Raw genomic sequence first — 23,307 nt, forward strand, 5'->3', positions numbered from 1 at the left:
CTTCCGGTTTGCATTCCACTCCTGTCACAGCCCGGAGCGCGCACCCCGACTCCTCGCCGGCCCGGTTCTCTGACAGCTGCCCGGACCCCTCTCAGGTCTGAATAGGATTATTCTGCGCCGATTAAACCCCCAATGTTAAATCCATCCCCTCATCTCCTCACCTCCAATGTCACCCCCATCACCATCGTGATGCTGCCGCACCTGGGTCCGGCAGCCGCAGGGGGGACGCTACTGTGCCCTGTTCCTCCCGCGATCAGCCTGACTCTCTCCATCCCCCGCAGCATGCTGCTGGGGGAAAGGAGAGAGCTGCGGTGACTGGTGCCGGGACATTGCTGGGTGATAGCAATGTCCCGGCACCCAAAGCAAAAGTCTATTTACTTTCTCCCACTCCGGCGGGGGGCGGGGGGTGGTGCAGAGAGAGCGCTGCACACACAGATCTCCTGTCTCTCTCTCCTCCCTGGTTCCCGTGCCGCCCGTGCCGGGACTTCAAGAAAATGGCGCCGCCACCCACCCCATGCACTTCAGCTGTGTACTGCGCATGTCTATGCGCATGCGCAGTACACAGCGACGGAACCTCAATGTAAGTGAACCAGACGGACTCCGTCGGTTCACTCTAATGATCTGGAGGTGCCGTATAGCGTCTGTGTGTGTGCCGTGAAATGACGTCACACACAGACACTATAAACATGGCAGCCCCCTGTGCAGGAGTAAATTTTATTAAAAATAATCAAACACTAAGTTAAAAAAAAAAAAAAACAACCCAACACACTTATTTGATCTTATTACTTTTCATTAACAAATTTCCAAAAATGTGACACTGTCCCTTTAAGCGCCATTCTTCTGTGACTTTTAAATAATGTAGAATAGCTCTTCTAACGTCAAGACTATGAAAAGATGTCTCTCGTTCATTAGCTGGTGTGTTGCAAAATGATGGTAACACTACCTCCTGAGATCTATGAAAGTCGGTGACTACCTTTGGTAAGAAGGCCGGGTCAGGAGATAGGACCACCCTGTCATCTCTAATGGTCATGTAGGGAGTCTGTATAGAGAAAGCCCTAATCTCGCTAACCCTACTGGCTGACGTTATGGCTAGGAGAAAGGCTAACTTATATGATAGGAATTTAATATGGCTTTCTGCTAATGGCTCAAATGGCTTAGTGGTGAGGCCATTTAACACTAGATTGAGATCCCAGGGAGGAATCTTAGACTTGATAGTGGGACACAACCTGCTGGCTGTTTTAACGAACCTCTTAATCCATGGATGGTCCGCCAGTTTATAATCGTAGAGGGCAGAGAGTGCCGAGATCTGTACTTTAATAGTGCTGGGTCTAAGGTTTTTATTTAGACCTTCCTGAAGAAACTGTAGAATTAAAGGAATGTCCGGGGCAGCCAGTACATTTATCGGTTTATTTACAAATCTGCAAAATGTTTTCCAAGTACGTAAGTATATCATCGAGGTAACTCTCTTTCTGCTGGCAAGCAAGGTGGTGATGACTTCAGAAGAAAGGCCTCTATCTATCAGCAGTTGCCTTTCAAATGCCAGGCAGTCATGTGAAGATTGTGAACTTGTGGATGGAAGACTGGGCCCTGGCTGAGGAGATCTGCTCTGTCTGGTAGTATCCAAGGATCCGTCAGGGACATATTTCTGAGCCAGGTAAACCAGACCCTTCTTGGCCAAAAGGGTGCTATCAGTATGACATGGACCCTGTCCTGTCTGATCTTCCTGACTACTCTCGGAATTAGTCTGATGGGAGGGAACGCATAAAGAAGGCCCCTGTTCCACGGTTGGGCTAACGCATCCAGTGCTATGGGCTTGTCGGCAGGGCAGAGGGAGAAGAACTTGGGAATCTTCCTGTTCGCTCGAGAGGCAAACAGGTCTATTTCTGGTGTTCCCCACAGTCTGGAGATCTGGTAAAAAACTTCCTGTGAAAGTTCCCACTCTCCCTGATTTAGAGAGTGTCGGCTGAGGAAATCTGCTTTTACATTGTCCACCCCCTTTAAGTGAAGTGCTGACAGGGATAGGCAATGTGGTTCTATTAATCTGAAAAGAAAATGAGTTACCCTCATGAGCTGTGGTGACCTTGTGCCTCCCTGGTGGTTGACATATGCCACTGCCGCCCTGTTGTCTGATAAGAAACAAAAATGTGAGAATCTTATTAGTGGAAGAGCCTGGGATAAGGAGAAGAATATTGCTCTCAACTCTCTCACGTTTTGTGGGTCCCTGGCTTCTTCTGGAGACCATTGGCCCTGGAAGACCTGGGAATCTGCATGGGCTCCCCATCCCCGAGGACTCGCGTCCGTGGTGATGGTCACAACTTCTTCTAAGTTCCAAGGAAGTCCCTTGGAGAGATGATTTCTTTGTTTCCACCAGGAAAGAGATCTGAGTGTCTGTGGAGATAGAAGGAAGGGCAAATCAAGAGATTCAACCGCACCGTCCCATTCACCAAGAATTTGAGACTGGAACACCCTAGAGTGATATTGTGCCCAGGGAACCGCAGGAATACAGGAAGTGAATAGACCCAAAAGTGACATAGCCTTCCTGAAAGTAGTCTGAGGATTAACCAAAAGTTCCTGAGTTTTAGTACAAATGTTGGAAATTTTGTTTTCGGGTAAAAAGGATCTTTTGGATCTAGAATCCAGACAGATCCCCAAGAACTGGCAATACTGAGAGGGTATTTTGTTGGATTTGTCATTATTGATTTCCCAACCTAATTTAACCAGGATGTCCTCTACTACCTTGATCTGGGTCTGTAGTGAATCAGCGGAGTTACTCACAAGCAAAAAATCATCTAAATAGGGAATGATTATTATGTCTTGTTCCCTTATGTGTGCCATCACTTCTGCCATTACTTTAGTAAACACTCTAGGGGCCTGTGAGATACCAAAGGGTAACGCCTGGTACTGGAAATGACATACTGAATCCAGCATCTTTACGGCCACCCTTAAGAACCTCTGATGGTCTGGGTAAATGGGGATATGGTAATAAGCGTCCCTTAAATCTAACGTGGCCATGTAACAATTCTGGGAGAGATTCAGGATGGCAGTGGCAACAGATTCCATCTTAAACCTTTCATAAGTCAGAACCTTATTGAGCGGTTTAAGATTGATGATGGTTCTATAAGAACCATTGGGCTTCTTTACCAGGAACAGAGTGGAATAAAAACCTCTGCCATACTCTGCTTCTAGGACCGAGATCAGAATTTTTTTATCCAGTAAGGACTGAACTTCTGTTTTTCAGGTTCTGATGATAGATCCGTCACCACAAATCTTTCCCCTGGGGAGGACAAAAATGAAATCTTTAAACCATGTTTTATTATATCCAGTACAACCGTGCTATTAGAAATGCTACACCACTGTGACCAAAAATATGACAGACGCCCTCCCACAGGGACCTGGCGTCATTGTGTAGGTTTTTTAGGGTTATCTGTATTCTTAAAGAGGAACCCCTTAGATTTTTTCGTGGGTCTCCACTCTTTTTTATTAGTGTTAGAGCTCCTCTGTGTGCTCCTACCTTTTCCCTTGAAGGGACGACTAGATTGTTGAGGTATCAGGGGGAACCCCTTCTTCCTGTCTGATGCTTTTTCTAAAATATTGTCCAGAGCTGGACCGAAAAGCAAGTTACCTTCGCAGGGGACCCCACATAACTTAGATCTTGAAGTGACGTCCCCTTTCCACTCTTTAAGCCACATGGATCTGCGAGCAGAGTTAGATACCGCGGCTGAACGAGCGGAAAGCTTCAGGGCGTCAGCTGAAGCCTCGGAAACGAAAGACATGGCTTTTTCCAAGGTTTCAAATGGTTTAAGGTGTTCGTCAACAGGTGTCCCTTTACTAATCATCTCCTTAAGTTCAGACAACCAAACTTCTAGGGCTCTTGAGACTGAAGTGGCTGCCACTAAAGGTTTAAATAAGGCAGTAGATGCCTCCCAATCCTTTTTTAAATAAATCTCTGCTCGTCTGTCCATTGGGTCTTTCAGAGAGGCACAGTCCTCAAATGGTAGAGCATTCTGTTTGAATATCTTGGCTATGGAAGGATCTATCTTGGGGGCCACGCCCCAAGTGCTAGATTCCTCTTGGTCAAATGGATATTTCCTTTTGAACTGTAAGAGAAATAACACAAGGTGGTAGGTGTAAATCGTATGATATTCAAAAGAAATTGTATACATACACCAGACAAGACAGCACTTACAGCGGCTGGTATAAAGAATTTTCTATCTGGGTTAGACCATTCATGTTTGATGAGAGTCTTGATGTTCTGATGAATAGGGAAGACTGGGCGTTTTTTAGGAGCCAAACCGCCAAACATTCTATCCTGTATGGTCTGAGATTCTGGAGTCTCCTCTATGCCCATAGTCTCTCTTACGGCCTTGATTAAGGTATCCACAAAATCTACCGTAGGTGATGGCTCAGACACCACTTCCTCCACCTCAAAGCCCGACTGCCCCATATCCTCTGCCTCTGTGCCGAGACTCTGGTTCTCCTCTTCTCCTAAAGAGGACGGAGGATGAGACACAGATCTACTAGGTCCAGGTTGTTCAAGATCAATAATCGGAAGAACGGCAGGAGCTGACATAGAAAGAGGCAGAGCTGGAGCCGGTATAGGGGCTAACGGAGGGGCTGGTGTTGTAGGAGGCTGAGCCTGAAAAGGCATAGAAGCCTGAAATTAAGCAGAAAAAAATATGTCTATATATCTCTAAAAAAAAAAATTTATTTTATTTTTTTTTTATTTTTTTAAATTTTTTTTTTTTTTTTTAAACCTACCCTAATTTCCTTTTTTATGATATTCTTCATGTTACGAACAAAGGATGGTCCCTGGTCTTCCAGAACTCTATTCATACAGCTACCACAAAGAAGCTTATTGTAGGAGCTACTTAATCGTTTTCTACAGGTTGGACATTCTTTACTCTTAGAGCGAGTCTTACTGGATGACCCTTCCTAAAATTGATAAGACATCAAAAACTTTAGAGAAGGAAAAAACATAAAATAGATTGGGGAACTTCCCCTCTTACCCACTCCATACCATTGGAACCTGAGTTGCAGGAGGAGTAGATTCAGTAAATTCAGCGCTCTCACCCTCCATACTGATCGTACCAAGATCCAGGAGGTCAGATATTCTGGTATAGCACCAGGTAGCTGCTTCACAAGGGAGAGCAGCTCAAGCACCCAAGATTGAGCACTGACCTGGCGTCCATCATGGCACCTTTTTAAATCTGGCGCCGAAATCCCATGTGACCGGCTGGCTCCGCCCCCACGCCGTGCGCTGACTCGGCGTCACCCTCCCGGCGCTCCACCTGAGCAGGCACAGACCCCGGAAGTTGCCGAACACGGCCGGCAGAGCTACCTCCTCCCCCGTACTTCCGGCTACTCATGCCGCAGCGCGCGCGGGCGCAGCGCTGCAGACTGGAGCACCAGCCGAACAGAGGAGGACCAGGGGAGGTCCGGGGACCCGTCTTCCGGAGGTGTCGGGGGGAAGCCAGACTAGGAGGCTGCTCCATAAACGGAGCCTGACGCCGCCGGGAAGCCGGTAAGTTTTAATCCGGTAACCCCCAGTCACTCTCTTTTTAATCCAGGGTAGGGAAGGGAGAGTCCCTTCCAGCTCCTGCTCCCTTGGGACAGGAAACAGAAACTGGCGAGAGGAGGGAAGGTTACTTCTTTTAAAGATCCAGGGATTCCCTGCATCCTGTTTCCTGTCGAATAGGGGAAGGAGGTGGACCTCTCCAGGGGTGCCGTCATAGGGCGAAAAGAGAAAAGTGTCCTTTTATCAACTGCAGATTGTATTAAAGAGGACCTGTCACCCCCCATTCCGGGGTGACAGGCTCCTGACCCCCTGCTAGATCCCCCTATACTCACCTAATCGCGCCGGGTCCCGCTTCCTGATGCGGTCGGGTCACGGAGATATCAGCTCCCGAAGCCTGGCGCGCGCGCACACAGCAGTCGACGCTCATAGAGAATGAATGGGGAGTCTGATGCTCCGTCATTCTCTATGGGCATCGGACTCTCCTGTGAGTGTGCGTGTCGGGCTTCGGGAGCTGATATCTCAGTCACCCTACCGCATCAGGAAGCGGGACCCGGCGCAATTAGGTAAGTATAGGGGGCTCTAACAGGGGGTCGGGATCCTGTCACCCCGACACGGGGGGTGATAGGTATCCTTTAAGTGGGCGTGGCCTCACGGCATTAGTACCACTTAGCCCCGCCCCCTTGACACCCATTGGTTGGCCGACGTAAAGGGGGGTAGGGTCGAGACCTTTCGCCCAGCCTGTTCCAATGGCCGACGAGGGGGAGGGGCTAAGTGGTGCGAGGCCCCGCCCACTTAACATAATCTGCAGTTGATAAAGGATTACTTTTTACTTGAACACGCACCATAACGTATGATATAAAATAAGGTATGAAAACCGCTAAATTTACCCTTTACACCTGTGTAGAGATGTCAGAATGCAAAAAGGTGTCACTTTAAGGGGCTACATATCATGGTGGTTTGATGATCTCCCTACTGGGAGGCACCCTTTAGCAATGAGCTTCTTTACCAGGAGAGATATCTGGCTATTCCAGTGTTTTGAGATTCATAAACTGAGGCTCCATGGACCCCATATTAGCTTATCCAAAAGATGGATATGCAGCAAAAAAAAAAAAAAAAAGATTGACAAGTTAAATCTTGATTCTTTATGAGAAAACATGTTGGATAACCTGGATGTTGATTAGCATCAATGGGGTAAACCCACATCCAAAACTGCAGCAAAATCCATAGACATGGAGAGCATGCCTTTTTTTATTTTTTTTTTACTTTTGTGATAAATGTTCCTTCCTGGCTTATAAACATGGATAAATAACTGAATATGGGAAATGTACTTAAAAACTACAAAAGGAGGAGGGGGGAAGCTGTCTGATGTAATAGTATGGGCTTGATAGCATGGTGCATTACACATAACCATGTGACTGGCTTAATCATGTGCATGTATAATACCAAGCAGCTGCCCCCTCCATGGATAATACAAGTGCACATGGATTGTTGTTTTAAAAATCTATGTACCCCCCCCCATGGAACATTTGGGCTTTTCTGCATACCGCTGGAAGGTCTTTTCTAACATATCCATGTCTCCGTATGTACCCCTTTCCTAATGCTTAATCTTTCATTTAATTGTTTATATATGTCGCAGTGAAATGATAGCATTCAGGGATTTGATCGAATCGCGGGAAATGATGGAATGGCCGAGCCCTTCCATAATTTCCCTGAAGAAGTCAGCGATTTGATCAAATCACTGACCTCTTTCAGGGAAATGATGGAATGAACCAGTCAGGAGTCGCCCCGGCTCTATATATTTATTAAGTAACACCCCAATAGTCATCTGAAACGAAAAATTTATTATTTAGAAACTAATTAACAAAGCTGACACAGGTAACTACCCTAATAATTTATAACAAATGCAATTAATAAATCATCCAGTTCATTCATCTTTTTAATCATTTTATTAAAACACATTGTTGATTTGTGGCATCTCCAGTTGCAGAGTACCTTTTTTTTTTTTTTTCACAGGCACAATTTTTGGGCAGGAACACTTCTGAAATCCTTGCCCTCCAAATAAGAATTTTTCAGCAATTTCACGCAGACTTCAGTCGGTCTGGAGAACGGTTTCAGCACTGCATTTTTTACAAATTTGACATAAATGGGCTCCGGTAAATTCCATTCCACAAATAAGGCAACATGCTTTACTGTCACCGCTTCCCCTTGCGATTTGTTAAAAATTATCAGCTTAGCTACCGGTTTCTTTTGTTAGTTTTGAATAAATACATTTTTCGTTTCCAATGACTACGGTCGTGTTACTAAATATATAGAGCCGAGGCAACTCCTGACTGGTTCATTCCATCATTTCCCTGAAAGGGGTCAGTGATTTGATCAAATCCGATGCTATTATTTCACTGCAACATATACACATTGTACGAAATTTTAAAAGGTGCATTCAAGAGCTTTAAAACTTGAAAAGACCATGGGTTGCAGGGGGAGAAAACTTAAACATACAACCTGTACTTACCAGCTGCTGCTACTTGCTGCCACGCACTTATTCCTCTCAACACACTGGAAATGCCTGCAGAGGTGGATCACTGCTATGAGTGGGAAATTTCTCTGGGTCAATAAGAGGGGAGTACAGGTTTAATTCTTTTTTTTATTTCCCCTCCCACTAAACTCCTTTTAAAATGGTCATTTCAAACAAATTCCCTCCATGTGTGTGTGTGTGTGTAATCTCAAGTAATTTTATTGTTTTTTTTGATCCTGGGATAAAAATTTAAAAGTTTAAAGTCTTGGCCACTACCGTTAGGCATCTCATTTTGCTGCAAACTACTGATTACTGCCTGTGCGGCTTATGGCCCTATTCCACGGGTCGTTTTAGAGGAGCAAACGAGCGCTATTAGCGCTCGTTTGCTCCTCGTTCGCCGCTAGCGGCTGCAGCGAGCGGGTGAGTGCGGGAGGGGCGGCAGGGAGCTGCGGGGGGGGGGGGGGGGGGCTGCTCGGAGGATCGCTGATCATCCGGGCAGCCCATAGGATATAGCAGCGTCTGCTGCCGATGCTCCTATTCAACGGAGCGACGGCAGCAGATCGCTGCTATATCAGTCGCTTGTTTTTCAACATGTTGAAAAACAAGCGACTGCAACGATCAGCCGACATGAACGATGTCGGCTGATCGTTGCACTCTATTCCACGGAACGATTATCGTCCGTAGCGGTCGATATCGTCATGCTTTTTGTTTCTGTTCCAACAGGCTCTTTGCAGAGGCAGTGCCATCAGTTAAAACACCTTCTACCACCAGCATGCCATTTATAAATAGTGTCCTGTAAATCATCCCCAGCACAGAGCCAGTTTTTTTTTTTTTTTTATAAATCAAAGCTACAGCAGTAAGTACAGCTTAAGGCCCTATCACATGAAGAGTTTTTCACTCTCAACTGTCGTTTCATGTAATAGGATATGTTAAATGCAACAACCCGCTTCATCATGATCATGCATGATGTCCGATTGTGGTCTGCAGCAAGATGCTCTACACAATAGCAGCCGAAGAGATCAACGAGCGATGTAAGGATTGTTCAGGCAGCCCCTCCCACTTCTCCCCACTTGCCCTCTTTGTGTGTAATAGCACAGACAGCAAACGGGGATGTGAGCGCTGACCTGAATTGTATTAACAAATGTAAGCGGGCATCTATGAATAGGATAATGTTTCTACTCAATTGGGTTCACGCAAGAATTCATCAGCACCAACATAAGAAAAGTGTGCTTTATTGTCAGTCCTCCAGATCTTGCAGAATATGGGAGAGAGGGACACTATGCACGTAACACATAAAGAAGAGATATCAGATACGTTTAGAGACGTAGTCCACGTAAAAAAAAAAAAAAAAAAAGAAAAAGAAAAAAAAAAAAGTCATTTACAGAATTCAGAGATTTCGCTGAACACTTCCGCACTGAGAAGATACAGGTGACAGATTCTTTGGATAGCAGCAGTCACTTAACTAAAAATAAATAAACGTGGTGCCAATATAAAAACGTAGACAATGTGGCTGCTCACATTAACAATAAAAGAGTAGAAGAGTAAAGCTATCTGCATTAGAAAAATAAAACACATTTTTCGAGATGTTACAGGTAATACCCCCACTTATCTTCATCAGTTTCCATAAGGGAACTTAATAGTCCAGCTTTAAAAACCCTACGATGACAGGTTGACGCAAGACTTCAATCACCACTCTAGCTCAACTGGGTACTCTCCTGTAAGACACGCTGTACAATGGCTCTGAGAACTAGGGTGCGAATTGACGCCATTTATGCCATTCTGTTGGTCTTTGAAATGTTTTATGCCTTCCCGTACTGCAGAAGTGAGTCCGTCCACAGAGAGGTAAACCACACTGTTTGCACCTAAAATATGAGAAATAGACAGTAGCCTTTAAGATCCAGGAGAAGCAAGCACAAAAGGTACACCACCACAGAATGATTTAAGAGCTTACCGATATAGCCTGCCAGGTCACTGAACTCTGGGCGGTTTGCAATAAGTTCTTCTTTTGTAGGAATATTAATTCCCATATAACAGGGATATCTTATTGGTGGGGAAGCCACTCTTATGTGAACCTGAGGGAAGAGGAGATTGTATTTAGGTAAAGGTACAACTAACAAGTGAATATACAACCATGGATAAATGTGAACATATCCTTAGAGTACAACAATTCGATAAGGACCTTCATTCACTGAGTGCAGCCATTCCTGTTGGGTTTGGAAGAGATTTTGATCCATAAGCTGTGAAACTCATCTCTGGTCCCTCACAGTTAGGATCCTTTTCCAGCCACATGTATTACACCTCTGCTTGTAGACACGTTCAGCAGTCTGCTAAATCCAGCAGCTTCTTTCACTTTATGGCTATAGGCATGGCCACAATTGCCTCTTATGCCATTCTATTACATAATTATATGTAAACATGGCTAAATGTAAGTACCACTTTCGGGGGGTGAATAAAACCCTATCTAACTGATGGCTACTGCCATATGATCACATACAGTTAGTGTGCGCAAAGTTGAGCATGCGACTCAAACGCTGCCTTATCCGAACAGGCTTAATGATGCATCTGTGCGTGGGATCTAGGGTGGCTATTTTTTGTCCGGTGAGCTTATGTATGTTTCCCCATAAACATTGGAAGAAACCACAGAGTTGACATACCTTTCTCCAAATCTACAGCAGCAGGTCTTGTTTTGGGGACAAAGTTTAGCTAAATACTAAGAGATCCATACTAAAAATGAGCACCAACCTCTTTGGCTCCTGAATCCTTGAGCAGTTTAATGATGGGAGAAATGGTGTTTCCTCGCACAATGGAATCATCTATCAGCACTATTCTTTTGCCAATAAAGTTGTCTGACAGGACCCCAAACTTTTTTGCTACGCCGAGCTGCCGTAGCCTCATGTTTGGTTGAATAAAGGTTCGGCCAACATAACGATTTTTGCAGAGCACTTCCACATACTGAATTCCACACTGCAAATAAAAAAAATTATATATTTATATTTGTGGAGAATGCAGTTGTGCATATATTTAATCATTAAAATGAAAGCATTGAACAAGATCTATACCTTTTCTGCATAACCCAGAGCTGCAGGGGTTGCAGATTCTGGCACAGTGCTGACCAGGTCAGCATCCACCGGGGCCTCAATAGCCAGCTGCTGACCGCACCTTCTTCTGACTGAATACACCATTTGCCCTTTGAAGAAAAAGTTAAAATGAACAAAGTCTTTGCTGTGCTCAAAACAATAACCAATATTCCCACTGTTGGCATCAGTGTCAAACAAGTAGTTTTGTTTTATTACTTTAATTCCCAAGATTTCAACAGGCCAGGCAGGAACTGTAAACCAGCAGTTCTATTGAGTTCCATACTACCAGTGCAGAGCAGTACACTCTGGCAGGCGATCAAGCATATTGGCAGGACCCATGTAGTAAATGAGGAACTGCAGAAACTTTTGGATAAAACGATAAAGGCTATAATTTAGCAAAGCAATCCAAGACCAATAATGGTACGTTAGGTCATGAATGAAACTTCTATACTGATAAGTAGGGATGAATGAATTTACAATTTAACGAAGTTAGGCACGTTGTTAGCTCGGCAGTCTGCTTATTAGCCTGCTGCCTATGAACTTTTCTGCTTCAGGTGCCTGGAAAAGATCCAGTCCTAGGAAACTGGGAGAAGAGTTTTGCTTAGTTAATACTTAAAATTTGCTCATCTCTACTAATATCCCACATTACTGAGCAGAGATTCTAAAAAGAAACAGAAATATACCTTCAAATATGGAGTCTGGTCGAGCAAAGTAAACATACTCAAAGATACAGAAGGCAGATGGGTCCCTCTCTCGATATCTGGGTACAATGTCCAGAGTTTGTACGCCATCACGAGAGATTTTCACTATTTCCCCTGGTCGGACTTCACGGTAGTATCTATAAAGGAGAGGATATACATGTCACAAGTATACTACATTATCAGTGGTAAATCTTTCAAAGGGTGGAAGTCTAATGTGTCCATGCTACACAAGCTTGCATAAGCAGACAGACCATCTTGCATAAACCCACGTTTTAAACCAGTTCTGAGAAGATTAGATTACAGCCCCTAAGGCATTAAATACCAGGCACTCATTGACTGCTGCATTCTGCATCAGCTGGTTACAACACATGAACCTCAATACGTACTCTGCACCAATGGAGAGAAAGCTACAGGATTCAGACGACACCACCCATCCCTCTGTGTCTGATCGGTTCTTCTCTGTACAAAGAGGATAGAAGAAAAAGTTATTACTGTGAAGGCCTGACTCTTGTAGCTAGGACGTTCTTACTGACCTCTGGTTATAATTATTTCATAGCCATCAAACAGAACACACAGATGTCAGACCTCCTTGACTTAATAGACCCACATTTATAATTTAGAAGGGGGGTATTTATATATAATATATATATATATATATATATATATATATATATATATATATATATATATATATATATATATATATATATTTCTTTCAAACTCCAGAAAGGTAACACTGGAACACAAGCCGCATTTAATAGCCTGTTGCATATTTTGATGCCATTATCTTGTATTTACACAATGGAATGAGGTCAGAGGAGCTGGAAGATATCTTCATGGTCACAAAGTTTTATAAACAAGGGTCAAGCAATGCGTTTGCCATTGGTACAAGGGGTTTGTTTTAGGGATTTATATTCTAATCTTCCCCAGTTGACAAAAGACTTTAAAATACACTGTGGGAAAGGTGAAAACCTTGAACATAAAATCAAAGCACACAACTATAGGTTATTGGCTCAGATCTTTGTTGGTTGGTTTTAGTTCTTCTGTGCATTTTTGATGAGTATTTTTAAAGTGCGATGTGTATACACACACACACACACACACTTTGCCTTCCTGCACTTCATTTTGTCTAAGCACTTCCCGTTATGCGATAAGGATCACACCATGCATCTCCAGTTTTTACACAGTCATCAGCGGTGGCTGCCAAATGGAAACCATAAGATTATAAAAACAGAGCTGTTTAGTGACTTTATACACTGTACCTTTTTTCTCACTTGTCACTGGAATGAGTCGCCCTATGCAGAGAGGACGATTGCCGTATGGGTCCCGAACAGCGTAGATTACACCATTGTGCATGATGAGCAGGGAGTACGAGGTCGGGGTCTCATTCATCAAGTTCCTTATTCTAAAATAAAAATATAAAAATAGTTGCACAAAACTTTGCCACTATAAGCACAAGTCCTAATGTTAGGAACAAGAGGTTACCAGTATGGGAAAATGCTTTTTATATCCTACAGATCTAAAAGGATAATGGACTGATGTGCCAGATTCAGTCATATTTTACAACCAGCACAAAGCATAAAAGTCAATGCACCCTAGATTTATCAATGGAGGTGTTGGCTAAATACTAGGGAGACCTTCATTTAGTATCGTTTTGGGTCTACGTACACTATTCTACATGAATTAATAGATTTGTAGATACATTCTGCAGGCTTAATTGTTGTATCCCCCCCCCCCTCCGGTGGCATGGCACAGAGTCCCACCTTGTCCATGGCGTACACCAGCCGTAACTCCTGCTCACCTAATGGGCCTCCACCTGCGTCTAGTTTACATCTGATAGCAGTCAGAAACGGTGGCAGAAATCTATACCCGCTTAGAAGCAAGTGTAGATTTCTGCACCTGCCATGTGATATCTGGAGGAGTGAATAGAGGTGGGGCTTAATTTAAGAGCAACGCACGAGTACGCCACTCTAAATAAACATCCCCCTACTTTCCCAGAATGACGTTCGGCTAAGCAGTTAGTGTACATTGCTGAAGGCTTCCAGGAACAACCAGAACTGTGAATGCAGCTCTGGACTATGGCACAGGGTGTAATATAAGGCTAGTACAACTAAATGAGCTCTACAAGGTTACGCAGCATCAGCCTTGAAAGGAACAGTAAGGCTGCATTCCCACGTTCCGTGATCCGTCATGTACCGGAGTCCCCCCGCGCCCCGACAGCATCTGTAATTAGATGCTGGGAGGGGGGGGGGGGAAGGGACTCCGGTACATGCATTCCACGACTGATCTGTCAGGATCACGGAACGTGGGAATGCAGCCTAAACCTGCTCATCTGCAGGATTTCTACAAGACAGACTTGTGCATACAAGGGCATAGCCTTTTGCTGATCCAACCTTTGCTCATTGAGAAAACAAGTGTAAATAACCTTGGCATGAAACAGCAGCACATTTACTCTGACTACATCCAGTGTAGTATTGGAGACATCACACAACAAAATCAAGCAAGCTGGAAGCAATGATAGTCAAGGAAGTCACAGGTGTTAGAGTGGTCTTACCCCCAATATTAAAAGTTATCCCCTATCCACAGCCTAAGTGAGAACTACCTGGAGACATGACTACTGGAACCCTCACCAATCAAGAGAATTGAGGTCACGCTATTCACTGACTGCGGGACATAGCGAGCATAGCCAAGCTGACCAATCTACAATGGTTGGAAGGTCTATACAGACTAAATTGGCCTTTTCTCCTGTGGATCTTGTTTTGGCTCTGCCTCAAATGCACTTTACCTTGCTACCCAGTCAGCAGCGTGATCCTGTTCCTCAGGCGGGGTGAAAGCCAGGAGCTGCGTGATCAGTTCACTGTCAGAACTTGTGGACAGACCAATGCCATGACGCATCAACTGTGGAGATATACAAAGTCACATCAGGGGATTATCACAACATGTCAGTCACCTTGCTGTGAGATATAATGCCTTATAACACCACAAGTACATAACGCTAGGTCAATGCAGAAGGGTCATAGCATAGCATCATAATTATAGACTTTGTAGCTGCAGAAGAACCCACATAATAGTCTACTCCAGTGCTTCTTAATTTCAGGCCTCACCAACAGGTCATGTTTTGAGGATTTCCTTAGTATTTCACAGGCGATATAATTATACTCAGTGCATCAGGTAGGATCACAGCTGCTCTTTGTATGGGATATCCTCAAAACATGACCTGTTGGTGAGGTCTGAGGACTGGAATTGAGAAGCACTGGTCTGTTCAACAGGTTTACTGCTCCTTAAAAGGGGTATTCTCAACTCAACTGAGTTTAGTTGAGATAGGAATACTCCAAGAGCCTGTACACATCTTTATAGTAGTAAGTGTCACATGGGCAAGAACAAGACTGTTTAAGAATTATAGTCATAAGATGTGTCTGAAAACCAAGCTCTTTTTTTCATGGGTAGGTTTGTAGCATTTTTTTTTTTTTAAAAGCACATTAGCACATTTTCTACTTAACTTTAATGGGGAGGGGGAAAAAAACCCTTATGATCTAAAGAATGTATTCATTAGACCCCAAGCATCCAGCATACACCATGCCCATATATCCAATATATCTTGTAGCTGTACTGTAAGGATAGCCAGCGGTGCCATCCTGTACAGAGGCCAGGCCCATGTGAGAACCTTCCAGCAGATGTATGCATTGAGGTATACAACACAACCAACACTGACCATTTATAAATTGCTTGAATGCATCCAAGCAAAGTAGCCAACAACTCTGCAAAGGGTCGTGGTCAACCATAGTAAAACTTGGTAGTCTTTTACTGTCTAGCAAAGAGATGAAATGGATGAAAGCAAAGAAAGGAGTAACCCTAAGACCACATGTAAGCGGCCTGTTTTTGGAGAGGTCTAAGCAAACATTAATTCTCCACCAAGTGGTAAAAAAATTAAAATAAAACCCACAACCCCCCTCCCCCCCAAACTTATAAGCAGACGTTCAGGAAGCCATTATACACATATCAGATGTAACAGGCATATGTCCAGCCACGCTCAGTTAATTCACTCATATGCAAGTCACATTGTCTGCCCGTGGATCTTATAATCCTTCCAGTCTTTGTGTGACACTAAACAAGGGTAACGTTTGTACGGGGAGCATGAAGACCAGTCTACCAGACTATTATATACTCCTAGCTAGAACACCAATCTTCAATGAGTGAGGGTAAAGGTTTGCTTGCAGATTTGCACAGCAAATACCTCACTCAATATACAAAAGCCCCCGCTTCTTCTGGTGCACAATGTCATACTGCAGGTCACACTTGGGTTCAGCACACAGATGGGGAGCTTTAAGTTATATGGCTTCTCCAGGACAATATATATATGGCACAAATGTGGACAGAATAAGAACCCATTACCTTCTATGGCCCTATACACACACACACATGCCGCCATTTGAAGCACCGCCTACTAAATAAATGGGTCAGCGGCAGCGTTGAGTTGTGTGACAGAAGTCACATGCAGGACACAGCGCAACTTACTTTACTTACATGCAATTTGTGACACAAGAGCTATAAAATTTAGATTTTGGGCAACTCAACACAACCACAGTGACTGAATAGCTGCCGAGGCATAGGACCACAAGGATCTTCATGTAGACATCCTGATCCCAAACTAGTTCAATCTGACAATTATGTCAATCATGTCTAGGAAGCCTTGCAGCTTCCACAAGGAAAGTCTTCTTGCTTTCTGACGTTATTAAAATGAAGGTACTACTCAGCTCATCTGCCGCTTAGTAGTCAGAAGATCATTGTAAAACCTTTGCTCCGTACCTTTCTCCTGAGCCGGGCTGCATTCACAAGCTCCCCATTATGAGCTACTGCAATCTTTCCATGCAGCGTTTCAACCACAAATGGCTGGCAGTTTTCTAGCGCCGAATTTCCAGATGTAGAATATCTTGTGTGGCCAATTCCCAAATTACTCATGTTCAACTTTCGAACACTCTCCTCGCTGAACACATGGTTGACTAGACCCATACCCTAGAAGAATAAGAAGAAATACTTGAGTGAACTGTCTGCAATTCTATTTGGTCATCTTAAAATATTCCTAAACGTTTAAATGGACATGTCAAAGGTTGTGATCACTGGGGGGCTCAGCAGGAGAATAGCACAGTAGTGCATCTCACTTCCTCAATTACAGCCATCCAGGCAGCTGCATTAGAAGTCTATGGTGCTGACAACAAGTGTAATAAAAAAAAAAAAAAAAAGTTTTGCTTTGTACACTGAAGGGGTCACAGCAGTCTCCCTATATGGTTTACCATTTACGCTACACACTGAAGGGCACGTCATGGCCGCTCCAGGATGCAGATTGGGTCAATCCAATATTGATGGCCTATCATAAGGGTCCATTTACACAGGAAGATTATCTGCCAAAGATGTGAAGCCAAAGCAAGGAATAGGTTTGAAAAGAGGAGAAATCTCAGGCTTTCCTTTATGAGCTGGTCTGTTTATAGTCTGTTTCTGGCTTTGGCTTCAAATCTTTTGAAGATAATCTGTCAGATAATCTTTCTGTGTAAATGGACCCTTAGGCTATAGTATTGAATTAGGCCGGCACTCAGTTTATGCTTGTTTATTCAGTGTAATAGCCCAAATGGGTCCTCCTTGTACCTGCTTGATGTTGCACTGAGTAAACAAGCATAAACAAACTCTGGTGAGTGCCGGCATGCTACTTTACTATTGCTTGGAATTGGTCCTCCCATGAGCACCACAACGACACAGAGTGCTCTATATCATAAAGAGTCACTGTCGTATTTTTTTTTTTTGCAGAAATCAATAGTCCAGGCGATTTTAAGAAACTTTGTAATTGGGTTTATTAGCCAAATCTGCCATTATCTGCATGTAAAAAGCCTTTTCCCAGGTCCCCCCCCTCCTTCCTCTTTTTCATCCACTCTGAAAAATCTGAAAATTGTGACTTGTTGCAGGAGACGTCCCCTGTCTGTTCTAGGGAGAGGGGAGGGGGGAGGAGGAAGGAGGGAGTTAGCCGGCAGCAGAAAGCAGATAACGGAGGATTACAGGCACAGAGCTGGGTGACAGCTGTAATCTGAGCTCAGACAGGTCACTGGTGATGGTCAGAACAGATAACGGGTGAGGGATTTGTAGATTAACTCTTTGTTGTCCTGTTTTGGTCTTTTCTTTAGCTCTCTCCATAGGAGAACAATGAAGACAGGGGGGAGAGCTTCAAACTGCTTTTTCATGATAAAAATGCATTTTTCGGATAATAAACCCAATTACAAAGTTTCTTAAAATCGCCTGGACTATTGATTTCTGCAAAAAAAAAATTCACGACAGTGACACTTTAAGGATATGTTCTGGGGAGAGTTGTCTCTTGTGCTAGAGTGATTGACAGGGCAGGCAGCCAATGGCTCATTGCCCTGTCAAACAGTGCTCCATTTAACTGTATGCTCTGTAGGGCAAAATTCAGCTCCTGGTGGGTGGCCCTGGTACCAATGCCGGCCTGGGCTGGCATAGGGTATCTGTGCCAGAATTCTGGGCTATAACAGAACAGGACCTATAAATTTTGTGATCTCTTTCCCATCATGGGCACTATTCAGAAAGAAATCCTGAAGGGTGTCTGTGCTCAGTAGAACCCTATGGCTCTGGGTTTTCTTGATATGTGGATGGTAAAGTCTAACACTTAACAGGGTACTTTGGTAAAAATGTATTCCTTTTTTTTAGATCAACTGGTGTTTAAAATCTACACAGACTTCCATTACTTATTAACTGCTGTATGTCCTGCAGAAAGTGATGTATTCTTTTCAGTCTGACAGTGCTCTCAGCTGCCACCTCTGTCCGTGACAGAACTGTCCAAAGCAGGAGAGGTTTTCTGTAGGCATTTGCTTCTGCTCTGGGCAGTTCCTGTGGCTGACAAAGATGGCAGCAGAGCACAGTGGCATATTGATAAGAATATGCCACTTCCTGCAGGACATACAACAGTTGATAACTCCAGGAAGAAGATTTTTAAATAGAAGCAGTTCACAAGCTTTGACGAATTTTAATTTAACCTTACCTTATGTACTTTATATGTGGGCACAGCACCCCCATCACTTGTCACAATGCCTGCACTTTCTTGGCCCCTAATTTAAAACACAAAACATACATAACTTTTAGTCCAAAGCTTTGATGCAATTATTGTTATTTTCCATTATATGGGGGTAACATAATCCATAGCTGTGGAGAGATTACCTCCCATATTGTAAGCCACACTGGGAACAGGCACCAGTCTGCATTCCCCATGTCACACAGAGGTTAACAGGACACCAAGTGACCCATTTCCAGTATAAAAGTAGAAGGGGCATGGGCACCACTAAGTCATATGGCTAGCTTCATTCAGAGTTCCAACCCAGGGTCAGCTGCGTTCTTACATTACAGTTTTGTATCAGATCTTTTACCATTGGGAGCAGTTGTCAGGCATGTGGACATCATAGTCACTTGCTCAGGAAGTCCATTTTTTGGCCAGACCCGGATAATCCAACATGCCTCCAGATCACTCTCGGAGGAAACAAGTGACAACTCGGGGTTCCAGCGGTGACCGGATGCCCAAATAATTGGTGCAGAATAGATATGAATGGATGCGTTTTTATTGCATATCTGATACCTATAGCAATCGTGCTGGATGACCTATTGACACTAGAGTGCTGGGTGACATATGGTAGTGTCTGACGCATGGATATACACCAGTTATATTTGTAGCAGCTGGTGAGAAGGAAATATTGCACTTGCATAACCCCCTGAATAAGTGAAAACTAATATCACATGGATGGTCTTTCCAGCTACCAAGGTCTCAACATAGCCCAGTGACCACCAACACAGGAGAAAAGCGAACCAGAGTATAGCACAATGCTAGTGAATGGGAATTTAATGAACAGGTAGAAGATCTGCAGGAGGTGATTCTAGCACTAGGCATCAGGGGCTCTTTCCCCAGATATTTGGCCTGGTCCTTCAGACAAGCAACACTATTACTGTAACTGAACCCACATCTTAAAGATGTAAATACAGTGGGGGCAGAGGACCAGTGGGATGCTTAAAGAGGCACTCCAATTATTTTCTTTTATTTAGCAAGTATTACCTAATTTAGTTCTGAATCTTTTCTTTCAGCTGGGTCATGTGATCCCATGTTGGCAGGGACTCCCCGCTTAGCCAATCAGTGAGCGTCAAGGTGCCCCACCCCAGTGGCTGAGCAGGCATTTCTGAGCCAGGTAGTGACATTGCAGGACCAGCAGCCACAGGTGGCTGGCAGGGTCTGTAGGCCATGGGCATTGGGACTGGCAAGCCAGCTTTTTACACTAGGCCCAGAGTTCTCCTCTATTAAGAGGCACAATGTACCATGTGGGAATAATTAGGGCACAGACAGCAGTATTACAGTGTAGGGGACACAATTCTTAAAGGCCATTTGCAGGAAACACAATTTGATTTTGTTGGTACAAAAGATGGCAATCGGAATGATCATATGAGAAGTCATGACAAGTGCAGTGCACAGTACCAACACTTCAGCTCATTGCCTACCACATTTTACGTGGGCCAAGAGTTATGCCGCCATGTTTTCTGTAGCACTGTTTGAGGCAATGTGCTACACATCTCACACAGATGGGGGCCAGGCAGCAACAAGCACACAACTGCAGGGAATAGAGAGTTTGTAGTTAGGTAATAAGATGCTGGAAGCAGGAACAGGCAGCAATTTCTGAGCATCAAATTCAAGCCATGGCTAGGGCCAATCTTCATGGTAGTCTGGGTTGGAAAAGTGTGACTACAGTCACTAGAACTGCTGTCTACCACTATGAGGTGATTTTTTTTTTTATCCAGTTACAGTACAGCAACATTAATGTTATTCAGGGCTCTTATAGTGATAGTAATATGGGTCTCTGTATAGTGTTCTGGGCCATTATATAGGAGCTGTAATTAGTCTGTATGGTGGGTATAGGTGATCTGGGTATAGGGATACTCCGAAAGAAATCCTGGTTAGGTCATTAGGTCAGAGGCTGCCCTCAAAACCTTTTGAACACTAGTCTATTTGCAATATGGGAGAAAACAGACAGAATACATTAAGATCTTGTGCTTTGAAGAAGCCAAGCTGTCTTTAGATTTAGGCTAGGTCTGTGTACAGTATGTATTTTTTTTATAGAGATTACAAAACAATCTGGCAGCAGAAGAAAGAAATTATACAATTGCAATATAAGGGTAGGTTCACACTATGTAAAAACAGACGTATTTCATAACGGCTGTTATACAAACAACAGCCGTTATTTGTACAACAGCTGTTATGAAATACAGACGTTTACATAGTGTAAACCTAACCTTATATTGCAATTGTATAATTTCTTTCTTCTGCCAGATTACAAAACAATCTCTATAAAAAAAAAAATACATATACTGTATACAGACTGATAAACAGAGCAGCATACAGAGTGGTAAGACACCAGCACTAACTATTCTTCTGATGAGGAATCCCAGGAATTTGTAGCCAGGCCTGTTCTAATTCTGGGAGACCATGTGACCTGAAGGGTCAGCTCCATAATGTTGGTCACCAACATACTGAAAGCCCTTTGTAACCTGAGGCCCTCCAAACAGGAACCACCATCACCCAGCAGGTGTGGAAGCCATCACCAACATGGCAGCATACACCAGCCCAGGGCAATGCGGTGCACCATCAGGCCCAGGGCAATGCGGTGCACCATCAGGCCCAGGGCAATGCGGTGCACCATCAGGCCCAGGGCAATGCGGTGCACCATCAGGCCAAGTCACTAGGTAACAGGTTTGGGGCCATTGGAGCGAATGCAGAGGTTGCAGGATAAGGTCAGGCTTCCTGTTCTACAACTTTGTTTCTACAATACAAACAATGGTGGACAGGTGACTGCTCAGGATGGCCGACTGAAGGTCATAAGAGGAAGGGGAAAGCTGCAGACCACCATTGTGTAACCTGCAGGATGGCAATGTGTGAGGGGTCATAGGTCAGAAGGCATAATCCCCACCCCATCCTCCTAGCCTTTCCAGCACAGAGCATGCTAACTTCGTAACTTCTTAACTATTGATACAGATTGAAACGATCGGCCGATCACTACATCTAAGCTGCAAAGCACTATGCAACAATACCGCCCGAGAGACGCGTGATCTGCATTGGCTGCAGTGTATTTCTCCTATAGAAGTGATGCAGCCAGCAGCAGCCCCCCACCCGTGCCCATCTCCCCCGCGTTACCTATGCTGTAAGCCCACCAGCCCCAGGGTGATGACGTGGGGCACATCCAGCTGCGTGGGCCAGTCTCCCGATGCGATGCAGCCGAACACCCCGCACTCCTCCCGGATCCCCAGCTCCTCCAGCTCCATGGTGCACACACGTGGGTCTCCGCTGCAGCAGCAAACACTTCCTGGGCGACGGGGACAACAAGGCCGGGCCTGGGGGATTTATATAGCGGGGAGGCAGGCTCCACCCGGGGGCAGAGGAGGAGGAGGCAGCCGCCGGGCACTGCCACCAAGTTACCGGGAGGGAAGTGTGCAGAGCACGGGGACCATGTGAGGAGGAGGGAGGGGTTGACACGGGAGTGGGAGGAGCTATGGGGCAAGGGGAGGGGCCGAGGGACGGTCTCCGGGCGGCGTGAGGATAAGGGGAGAAGGTGGCCGGGAGTGCGGCGCCTTACATACAGCGCTATATACATATATACCTACATACAGATACAGCGCTATATACCTACATACAGATACAGCGCTATATACCTACATACAGATACAGCGCTATATACCTACATACAGATACAGCGCTATATACCTACATACAGCATCACATACATACAGCATCACATACATTCAGCGCTATATACCTACATACAGCATCACATACATACAGCCCCATATAAATACAGCACACCATATACATACAGCCCCATATACATACAGCCCCATACACGTACATCGTTATACACATACAGCACCATATACATAGGACATCATACACATACAGCACCATATACATAGGGCATCATACACATACAGCACCATATACATAGGGCATCATACACATACAGCACCATATACATAGGGCATCATACACATACAGCACCATATACATAGGGCATCATACACATACAGCATCATATACATAGGGCATCATACACATACAGCACCATATACATACAGACAGCCCATACACATACAGCACCATATACGTACATACAGCCCCATATACATACAGCCCCATATACATACAGCCCATACACATACAGCCCCATACACATACAGCACCATATACATACAGCCCATACACATACAGCACCATATACATACAGCCCATACACATACAGCCCCATATAAATACAGCACCATATACATACAGCCCCATATACATACAGCCCATACACATACAGCCCCATACACATACAGCCCCATACACATACATCACCATATACATACAGCCCATACACATACAGCCCCATACACATACAGCACCATACACATACAGCCCCATATAAATACAGCACCATA

At 44.4% G+C, this 23,307-nt stretch overlaps 1 protein-coding gene across 1 annotated transcript; it reads right to left on the reverse strand.

Moving 5' to 3' along the window:
* Window positions 1-9,243: 9,243 nt before the first annotated feature.
* On the reverse strand, window positions 9,244-22,355 carry PPAT (phosphoribosyl pyrophosphate amidotransferase). The gene is made up of 11 exons (XM_069976542.1): window positions 22,028-22,355; window positions 18,845-18,911; window positions 16,612-16,818; window positions 14,591-14,703; window positions 13,068-13,210; window positions 12,192-12,264; window positions 11,788-11,942; window positions 11,087-11,214; window positions 10,770-10,991; window positions 9,979-10,099; window positions 9,244-9,889 (listed from the first exon to the last, which is right to left on the reverse strand). Exons 1-11 carry the CDS (start codon window positions 22,153-22,155, stop codon window positions 9,714-9,716), a joined length of 1,533 nt encoding a protein of 510 aa, XP_069832643.1. The 5' UTR covers window positions 22,156-22,355; the 3' UTR covers window positions 9,244-9,713.
* Between the last annotated feature and the right edge of the window lie 952 nt (window positions 22,356-23,307).

Source organism: Dendropsophus ebraccatus, chromosome 7, assembly GCF_027789765.1.
Source record: "Dendropsophus ebraccatus isolate aDenEbr1 chromosome 7, aDenEbr1.pat, whole genome shotgun sequence".
Lineage (NCBI taxonomy): Eukaryota > Metazoa > Chordata > Amphibia > Anura > Hylidae > Dendropsophus > Dendropsophus ebraccatus.

What these genes read in the sequence shown, in the direction of transcription:
- PPAT (XM_069976542.1), bottom strand. Translation starts at nt 22,155, where the DNA reads ATGGAGCTGGAGGAGCTGGGGATCCGGGAGGAGTGCGGGGTGTTCGGC. An exon ending in CCACATATAAAGTACATAAG is followed by an intron (nt 16,819 to 18,844) that starts GTAAGGTTAAAT and finishes TTATTCTTCTAG; the next exon opens with GGTATGGGTCTAGTCAACCA. An exon ending in TGACCTGGCAGGCTATATCG is followed by an intron (nt 9,890 to 9,978) that starts GTAAGCTCTTAA and finishes CTCATATTTTAG; the next exon opens with GTGCAAACAGTGTGGTTTAC.